The sequence below is a fragment of the Pelodiscus sinensis genome, chromosome 19 (genome assembly GCF_049634645.1).
Source record: "Pelodiscus sinensis isolate JC-2024 chromosome 19, ASM4963464v1, whole genome shotgun sequence".
NCBI lineage: Eukaryota > Metazoa > Chordata > Testudines > Trionychidae > Pelodiscus > Pelodiscus sinensis.
The window spans coordinates 21,186,579-21,195,901 of record NC_134729.1 but is presented as its reverse complement, the minus strand read 5'-3'; the positions used below and the strand labels follow the sequence as shown (position 1 = coordinate 21,195,901).

The window sequence follows — 9,323 nt, the reverse complement described above, 5'->3', positions numbered from 1 at the left end:
TTGTGCTCACTGATGCAGGCTAAGGGACTAGGTAATTGCTGTGTAAAAGCCAAGGCTGGTCAAGACCCTGGGCTCTAGAATTTGCAGGAGGGTCCCAGTGTACAGGCTGCAGCTAGAACCTGTCTTCTAGTGCTGCCCTGCAGCGAGGACTGTGTCAGCACCAGCCACCAGACATGGTGCTGCTGGCAGATGGGGCACAAAGCCGCAGGCAGCCAGGGCACCACCAGTCCTGGGGGCTGCTGGTAAGGAGCCAACTGGCACATAGTGTTTTTGGTAGACACAGGGCCAGGCACTGATGCCCTAGAGGCTCCTGCTGGCAGATGGGACACTGGCCGCCACCAGCAGACAGCACTAGGTGCCAATGACACGACAAGAACACTAGCCATGGCAGGCCACCACCATACAGGGGACTGTTGGCAGACAAGGCCCCCAGTACACATGGTGCCAGGCACTGATGCCAGACGGTCCCACACCAATAGGTGGGCCTGGGCACAGAGGCCAGAGTGCCACTGGGCAGAGGCAGCAGCCAGACCCAGCGCTGGGTGCATTGGCAGGGCAAGCGCACCAGCTAAGGCCTCCTGCAGGCACATGGGCGCCTGGACTCTAGCAAGCCCTGCTGTGCTCAAGACACGTGGGGGGCGGGGCTGAGCTCACACACGCCCCGCCCCAGCTCTCACGCAGCCTGAATCAGCCTCTCTCTGACGCACAGCGCCCCTCTATGGTTAGAGCGCCCCTTTAGGAGTTCCCCTCTCTCATGCGGGCGCGCTCCCTCTCCTCAGCATAGGAGGACCGGAAGGAGTGTTGGCTATCCCAGAGCTCCGCGCGCGGTCTCGTTCTTTCTCCTTCCGGTGCGGCGCCGTGCGGCCTGGGGCAGGTGAGGCCGAGCCTGGCCGGTCGGGAGAATCCGCGTCCATCCTTTGGCGGGAGGGGCTGGGGGCTCCCGGTGGGGGAAGATCCGAGATGTGGGGGGGCCGGGGGCGTGGGCTGAGGCCGGGCTGGGGGGGCGGCTGGTGCTGGGGGGTTTACATGGGGGTGGCGTCCGGGCCGTGGATTCCGGCCGGGGGGGGGGGCGGCTGGTGCTGGACTGGACAGTACCATGAGGGTGGGCAGGGGGGCCGGGGAGGGGTGGCTGGTGCTGGGCTGGACGGTAACATGGGGGTGGGCAGGGGGGCCGGGGAGGGGCGGCTGGTGCTGGGCTGGACGGTAACGTGGGGGTGGGCAGTGGGGCCGGGGAGGGGTGGCAGGTGCTGGGCTGGACGGTAACATGGGGGTGGGCAGTGGGGCTGGGGAGGGGTGGCTGGTGCTGGGCTGGACGGTAACATGGGGGTGGGCAGTGGGGCCGGGGAGGGGTGGCAGGTGCTGGGCTGGACGGTAACATGGGGGTGGGCAGTGGGGCCGGGGAGGGGTGGCAGGTGCTGGGCTGGACGGTAACATGGGGGTGGGCAGTGGGGCCGGGGAGGGGCGGCTGGTGCTGGGCTGGACGGTAACGTGGGGGTGGGCAGGGGGGCCGGGGAGGGGCGGCTGGTGCTGGGCTGGACAGTACCATGGGGGTGGGCAGTGGGGCCGGGGAGGGGTGGCTGGTGCTGGGCTGGACGGTAACATGGGGGTGGGCAGTGGGGCCGGGGAGGGGCGGCTGGTGCTGGGCTGGACGGTAACATGGGGGTGGGCAGTGGGGCCGGGGAGGGGTGGCAGGTGCTGGGCTGGACGGTAACATGGGGGTGGGCAGTGGGGCCGGGGAGGGGCGGCTGGTGCTGGGCTGGACGGTAACATGGGGGTGGGCAGTGGGGCCGGGGAGGGGTGGCAGGTGCTGGGCTGGACGGTAACATGGGGGTGGGCAGTGGGGCCGGGGAGGGGCGGCTGGTGCTGGGCTGGACGGTAACGTGCGGGTGGGCAGGGGGGCCGGGGAGGGGCGGCTGGTGCTGGGCTGGACGGTAACGTGGGGGTGGGCAGTGGGGCTGGGGAGGGGTGGCTGGTGCTGGGCTGGACGGTAACATGGGGGTGGGCAGTGGGGCCGGGGAGGGGTGGCAGGTGCTGGGCTGGACGGTAACATGGGGGGTGGGCAGGGGGGCCGGGGAGGGGTGGCTGGTGCTGGGCTGGACAGTACCATGGGGGTGGGCAGTGGGGCCGGGGAGGGGTGGCTGGTGCTGGGCTGGACAGTACCATGGGGGTGGGCAGCTGGGCCGGGGCATGGCAGGTGCTTTCTCAGGGTGGGGCGTTAGTGACGTGGGGTGGGGGCCAAGCAGGGCCACGGCTGACCCACTGCCGCTCTCCCCGCAGACATGGCGATCCGCTACCCCATGGCCGTTGGCCTTAGCAAGGGTCACAAGGTGACGAAGAACGTGTCAAAGCCCCGGCAGTGTCGCCGCAGAGGGGTGAGTGAATGTCGGGCTGGGTGTCCAGAGCCCATAACCTGACCTGGAACTGCTGTGCCACTTGGTGATGCTGGACCCACTGCCAGCCACATGCCTGGCTCCTAGAGCTGAGCAGGACGGTGCTGAATCCTCTGGAGGTAGCTGGCTGGGGTGTCTCCCATTCTTGTGGAAGAGCGAGGGCTGAGACCTCGGCACCGAGAGAGGGAAGGCTGGCTTAAAAGCTGATGCTTGGTGGGGGGCTGTGACGGGACCTACAATGCTCAGTGACTTGCAGCTGTTGAAGCAGTTGGGAAGTTACTGTCTGCCCAGAGCAGCACAGTGCAGGAACCCATGGGTGCTTAATACAGGCAAGGTTTGACTCTGGGCAGTGCAGAGCTTTTCTTTCTAATTCCTGGTCAGTTCTGCTTTTTATTGTCCTGGTAGCAGAGCCTCCCTCACTTGGGAGGGTTTTGGTGTATTAGGGTACATATAAAGATCTGAAGTGTGTGGTGTGGAGTGAGGAGGACTGGAAGGGCCCTCAGAAGGACATCTCGTCCAATTTCCTGCACTCATGGCAGGGCGAAGTATTATCTAGATTGGTTTTCAGAGGCTGGGTCACCTGCCTGTTCTGGCCCCGTGGATCGTGCTTTGCCGGAAAGTGGCCCCTAGTAGGTCTGGCTCCTAGGTGGGGAGCCACTGAGCTCTGCTCACTGCCCCACCCCAAGCCCCAGCTCTGTACTCCCGTTGGCCACATCTCAGGAGGGGTGTCTGCGGAAAAGAGCAGGGTACAGAGCTGCTTGTGCATTTCTGCCTAGGAGCTGGACTTGCTGTTGGCTGCTTTTGGACACAGAGCATCCCTCAGTGCTAGGACTGGCAGGAAGCCTGCCTTTGCATCCCTACTGTATTGCTGACTGGGAGCCACAGGATGTAAGCCTGTTCCCCCATCTCCCACCCCAGAGCCTGCCCACTAGTCAAAAGGTATAATTGGTCATGGGCATCAACAATTTTTTCAACGAGGTTGTGAGAAAAAAATTGAAAACCCTGCTCTAGATGAGGAATTGTCAGAGACATTTAATGGATTCACCAAGGCTGGTGGCCACGTCCCACCACCCAAGGCTAAGGTTACATGCCTCCCACCCAGAGGAGCAGCCTTGTGCTTCAGCTTTAACCCATCCCTCTGCCCCCCTGGGCAACAGGGGTTATGTGGGCTTGGCTCTGGTGTGCCCTCCTGGTAATTTTTATTGTCAGAAGGGGGTTATAGTGCAGTGAAGTTTGAGAACCCCTGAGAGGTTCATGTCTAACTAGCTTTTAAAAATTCTTCAGTGATGGAGATTCCACCACATCCCTGGGCAGTTTATTCCAGCTGCTTGTTGAGAAACTTTTCCTAATATCCCACCTAAAATGCCCTTGCTGCAGTTTAAGACCATTGCATATATTTATGTGTGATACCAGGTTGTAACTTTTTCCTTATTTGAGGATGCATGAGCAGTAAGAGGCATGGCCTTGACTTGGCAGTAGTGAGAGAAATAGTGGCAGAATAGTGTTATGGTGGTGGTACATTCCAGAGTGTGAGGATTCGGAAAGTTGTCAGTGTACTCAAGCTTTTCCAGGTGCTGCTGCTACTCAGCAGGGCTCTTCCCACACAAGGCTACATTCCTGTAAGCTGTGTAGACGCTTAGCAACCTATTAAGCACTGTACCGGTGCTACGGGAACCTGCCCAGCCAGATCTGCTGTGGCCAGGGGAGAGGCAGCGAGCTAGGGGTGCGGGTTTCTCTCTCCCCATTGTAAACACAGAGCAGCTTGAATCCTAACCCCTTCACCCAGCCCCAGCTCATACCCCAGCCCTGAGCCAAGCACCCCAACCGCATCACCACCACATGAATTTTGACATGTGACACGTCACCTCCCTATCAGTGCACAAAACTAAAATCATGCTGCACATGTGTGGGGAAAAATTAGAGGAAACTCTGGCAGAGCCGGTGATTATCAATTGCTGGTGGGATTCTTAGGATTTTTAGTACCAGTCTCATAGGCATGAATTGCAGCATTTAGTTTTATACCAAGATAGTGAACCCAAACAAACTCAGTATTTGATTTGCTAATTTCAGTTGTTGGCATTTTGAAATTCTTGTGTTCGAATGGGCACTGTCAAAGAGAGTGACCAAGGCAGAGTTAGTGGAGGGAGTGAATGAGAACTAGCTGAGCTCAGTGCTGTCTTTCCCACTCCCAGTCATTTGGCCAGGAAAAGAAGAGTTTGCCCCTCTAACTGGCTAATGTTGGGGGCAGATGGGATCTGGCCTGCAGAACTGAGGCACTGAGAAATAGAACCATCAGTGCTCTTCCTCAGTATGAGCCTGTAATGTTTTCTGAGTATGGTCAGTTTTCTATATCCATGGGCCACCAAACATTTAAGGTATGCAATGGCTTCCATATGAGGAGAGATTAATAAAACGGGGACTTCTCAGCTGGGAAAAGAGACAGCTAAGGAAGGATATGATGAAGATCTTATAAGATCATGACTGGTGTGGAGATAGTGGCCAAAGAAGTGTGTGTTAGTTACTCCTTCCTGTAACACAAGAACAGGGGTCACCTGATGAACTTAATTGGCAGCAGGTTTAAAAGCAAACTAAAGGAATTATTTCTTCACATAACACAGGGTCAGCCTTAGATTTTTGCCAGACAATGTTGTTAAGGCCAAGACTATAACATTTAGAGTTCAAAAAAGAGCTTGATAAATTTGTGAGGGGAAGGCCATCATTGGATGGGCAGAGATGCAGCCCCACACTCTAGGTTTTGCTAGGGGAGAAGCTGGAAAGGGAGACAGAACGGATCACTTGACTCCTTGTTCTCTTCATTCCCTCTGAAGCACTTGGCAGTGATCACAGCTGGAAGACAGTACTGGGCTAGATGGACCCTTGGTCTGACCTGTATGACTCCTCTTACATGCTTCATTCTCCTTCCTTAGTAACCACCTTTGTCCTGCCTCTCTTAGCCACCCCTACTATGTACATCTGCGGGCGGTGGCATTCACAATTTACACTCGGATCCTGAGTTGATCTGGGTTCACCTATGCTTTATTTTTTGTGTTCTTGTGCCAGCTGTGCATGAGGTACCGTGCATGCGGAAGGCTGCCTATTTACACAGACCTACAGCGTCTGTATAGTCTTTGCTTCTGTACATGGCATTCTTCTCAAACCTTGCTGCTTGCACAAGGTTTGTTACTGCATCTGAAATGTCATCTTGTCGCAGCTGTAACAAATGAGGAATGAACAATTTCCCAAGGAGACCCTGTTTTCCTTTAGAAGCTGGGGTCTCCTTGAAGTATTCTTCAGGTGCGCAACTGATACCAGAATCACAGCAGTTCTGGCTCTTCAACAACTTCCAGTTGCCTGCAGCATATAGCCCAACTACTGATTTAGCAAGGCTTTAGGGAAGTGATGTTTTCTTACACTGAACCATGGTCTCTCTGCAGCGCCTGACCAAACACACAAAGTTTGTGCGAGACATGATCCGAGAGGTGTGTGGCTTTGCCCCCTATGAGAAACGTGCTATGGAATTGCTGAAAGTTTCTAAGGACAAACGTGCTTTGAAGTTCATAAAGAAAAGGGTAAGTGAATTGAGCCTCATCCTGCAGAGGATGAGTGTCCTAGGTAGCTTTGCGAGCCCCTCCCCTTCCATTCTTCTCCCTCCTTTTCCCCCATCAGAGAATCCACCCTACAGCCAGCTTGGTTCTGCTTCCCATGAGCCCTCAGGAGCCTGAGGGAAGTCTCATGTACAAGAGTAGCCTACAGTTGTGTCTAACCTAAGTTGAGCTCGGGGTGGAGAGAATGTAGAGAAGCTCCCTTGAGGGAAACCCCGAAGGGAGATCCAGAAATTGCTTCTCTTATATTGCAAAGCTGCAGCTGGATTGATGCTGCTAACCCAGCGACTTGGACCAGATGGAAATAAAACTGCTCTGAAAACAAGGGGAGATGTGAGCTCTGCATGCAAGAGAACGATGGGGGGGGGGGGAGCTGATTGGAGTGCCATCAAAGGGAAGGACCCCCCCAACACACACACTCTCTCTCTCTCTCTCTCTCACTTCTTCAAGCCTGTTTGCTTTGTAATCTTAGTACAGTAGAGTCCATATTATCCAACCTTTGGTAATCCGACATTCCGCTTTCTCCGACATAGCCGGATAAACCCTGGGGTTCCGCGAGACATCCCCATCCAGCCTAGCACAGCGCGAGTATGCGGCCCCCAAGGCCAGCCACCCCGCACTGCCATGCCGGCTGAAGAGGCTCCAGCAGCAGCCCTGAAAGCAAAACTAAAACCCTGTGCTGCCACCGGCTGGCCGCCCGCCCGCCATGTGACCTGCCATGTGACCGGGCCCGTTTCCCCTGCCTCAGCCATTGACGTCCCTTGAATTGCAGCGTGTGGCGGGCGATTGAGAGTCCAGCCCGTGGGTTGGCGCCTCCTGCCGGCGCCGCTTGGTCCCCATCCCTGCCTGGCCCCTTCCCTCCCTGCAGCCCCTGGGCGCAGGCCGGGAGAATGGCCCCGCTTGCTGTCCCGGCACTCTGGGTGCTGCTGATGCTGCTTCTGCTGCCGCCCTTCTCAGTGGCCTCCAAGCAGAACATCCCCCAAGTGCTGCTGCCCTTCGCCCGGAGCACCCGAATCAACTACTGTACAGTAATGTTCTGTACTCCGTATTATCTGACATTTTTGGTAATCTGCCCACCTGTGGGTCCCATTTAGGTCGGATAATCGGGACTCTACTGTACAGGCTTTTGCCCATGCACATATATTTGCTTTGTCTCCCCAAGCAGCCTGAGCAATGAAAGGCAGAAATAAGGGCCAGACACGGGATTTCATGCAGGTGCTGTAGTGGGTAATGGCTCATGCTGGTGCTTTCTTTCGTGTACAGGTTGGCACTCACATTCGAGCCAAGCGGAAACGGGAAGAGCTCAGCAATGTTCTGGCAGCCATGAGGAAGGCCGCTGCCAAGAAGGATTAAGCGGCACCAACTCCTATAACTCATTAAAGTGCTCAGACCACAGCAGCGTGGTATCGTTATTAGCAACCGGAGAAAGCTTGGCGGGGGGGCGGGGTTAAAGGGCTAAACTTGTCTCCCTTCTGCAGCAGGACACTGTGTCTGGGTGAAGAACCAGCATGTCATTAGCTCGCGCAGCTGCGTGAAAGGAAGGGGAATGTTGACGCTGCCCCTTCTGGAGAGGGCTGAAGTGGTGGGTTGGGATTATTCATTTCACTAGCAAGAACCAAATCTGGGTCTGTCCTCTGCTGGGAAAGTCTCCTGAAGAAGTAGGTGTCTGAGTCCTTTCCCCAATCCCAGGCTTGGACACAGCAGCAGAGACAGGAATGCAGGGGCCTATCCATGAAGGAACTCCTTGCCTTAAAGATCAGGGCAAACTGGGACCTATATTCACTAGCCCAGGGGTGGGGCACTCCAAGAAAGAGGTTGAGGGCTGCACTCTTTCATGATACTAATGGAGGAGATGCGGGGTCTGGGTTGGAGGTTGGGTGAAGGGAGCTCGGGGTAAGGGACTTGGCTGCAGAAGGGAGACTGGAGTTTGGGTGACCTAGGGTAGGGGACTGGAGTGCTGGGGTTTGGGATGTGACCTAGGGTAGTTGGATATTGGGATCTTGGGCAGGAGATTGGGGTGCCAGATCTGGGAGATGGTATGAGAGGGACAGTGGGTTTGAGTATGTTGAGTTGGGGGAGGGGCAGGGAAGGGCTGGGGTGCCAGAAGCAGGCTGTGGCCAGGAGACTTACCAGCCAGTGGCCAAACTAGACTGCTGGCAGAGCTTAAAAGGTTTCCCAGCCAGCCTACCTGCTTGCCCGGCCATGTGCTTCAGTGAAGAGGGACCCTGGGTATTCATGGTTGCCTGTTATTCCAACAAGCAGCTCCCATTGGCTGGTTTCTGGGGCTGGGGCAGCCCCTGAATCTGCCACCTTCCCCTCTAGTTTTAAAACAGAACCTGAGCCCTGCAGCTGTGTTTCTGCATGGGGCAAGCGGGGGAGCCTGCCTGGGGCTCCCCACTGCTTCCATGGGCCGGATCCAGCCCACAGGCTGTATTTTGCCCAGGCCTGAACTAGCCCTTAAGTTAAAGCAGCTCTTGAGGGGAGCATCGTCTCTTAATGACAGCTGCAGCTAGCGCTAGCTGCCCCCAAGGAAACATCTCAGGAGTGTGGGGTTTTTTGAACTAGACAATTCAGCTGCACCCACCTGGGGGAGGGAGAGGAGGAGAAAGGCTGCAGCTACCTTTGAGGCCGAAGTGAAATGCCAGGATTTAGCTTTGTTCCTTTTTACAGATTTTTCTCTGAACTGCCTTACACCTGATCATGTACGTGCCTGTATCAGCAGCCACTGGCCAGCATTACCAGCTACAGGGAAGTGGTGAATATAGCTGTTCCCAAGGAATATATTTATAGTGGAGGGGTTTGCCCAGCAGGAACTGCGAGCCAGTACTGCACCACCAAGGAAGGCCAGGCTGTGAGAGAAGCAGCAGAGTTGCCAGATGGTTCCCCCAAATCTTCCTGCCCCACACTAGAATGAAGTTTATGTGCAGCACATCATCATATTGGTGCATTAACAAGAAATTGTGAGCTGGGGGTGGAGCCAAGGGGTTCTGAGTGTGGCAGGTTGAGGTGCAGAAAGATAAGAATGGGTGCTGGGAATGGAGGCTCGGTGGTGGGGGGGTCAGGCCAGGCTACAGCAGGGGAAAAGGTGAGGGAGGGTCCAGTCTGCCCTGACCATGGGAAGTCTGGGAACAAGGCCACGCCAGACATGGTTGGGAAGCTTTGGGTCTGGGAGATCCTGGAACAGGCCACACTAGCTGCAGCAGGGGCTAAGCCCTGGTTGCCTTCCGGTTGGGAGAAATGCCTGGTTCAGGCCCTCTCCCCCACTTAGCCACTACAATGGAAGTGGGGAGCCCCGCATGACCATGTTGCTTACAAGAACTACTGGGCTAAG

The 9,323-nt window shown here is 56.3% G+C and overlaps 1 protein-coding gene across 1 annotated transcript; it reads left to right on the top strand.

Annotated features, from left to right (window-relative positions):
- The first annotated feature begins 737 nt into the window (after nt 1–737).
- RPL36 (ribosomal protein L36) lies at nt 738–7,387 on the top strand. Its single transcript, XM_006126805.3, has 4 exons — nt 738–874; nt 2,278–2,372; nt 5,825–5,959; nt 7,256–7,387. Exons 2-4 carry the CDS (start codon nt 2,280–2,282, stop codon nt 7,343–7,345), a joined length of 318 nt encoding a protein of 105 aa, XP_006126867.1. The 5' UTR covers nt 738–874; nt 2,278–2,279; the 3' UTR covers nt 7,346–7,387.
- Nucleotides 7,388–9,323: the final 1,936 nt, after the last annotated feature.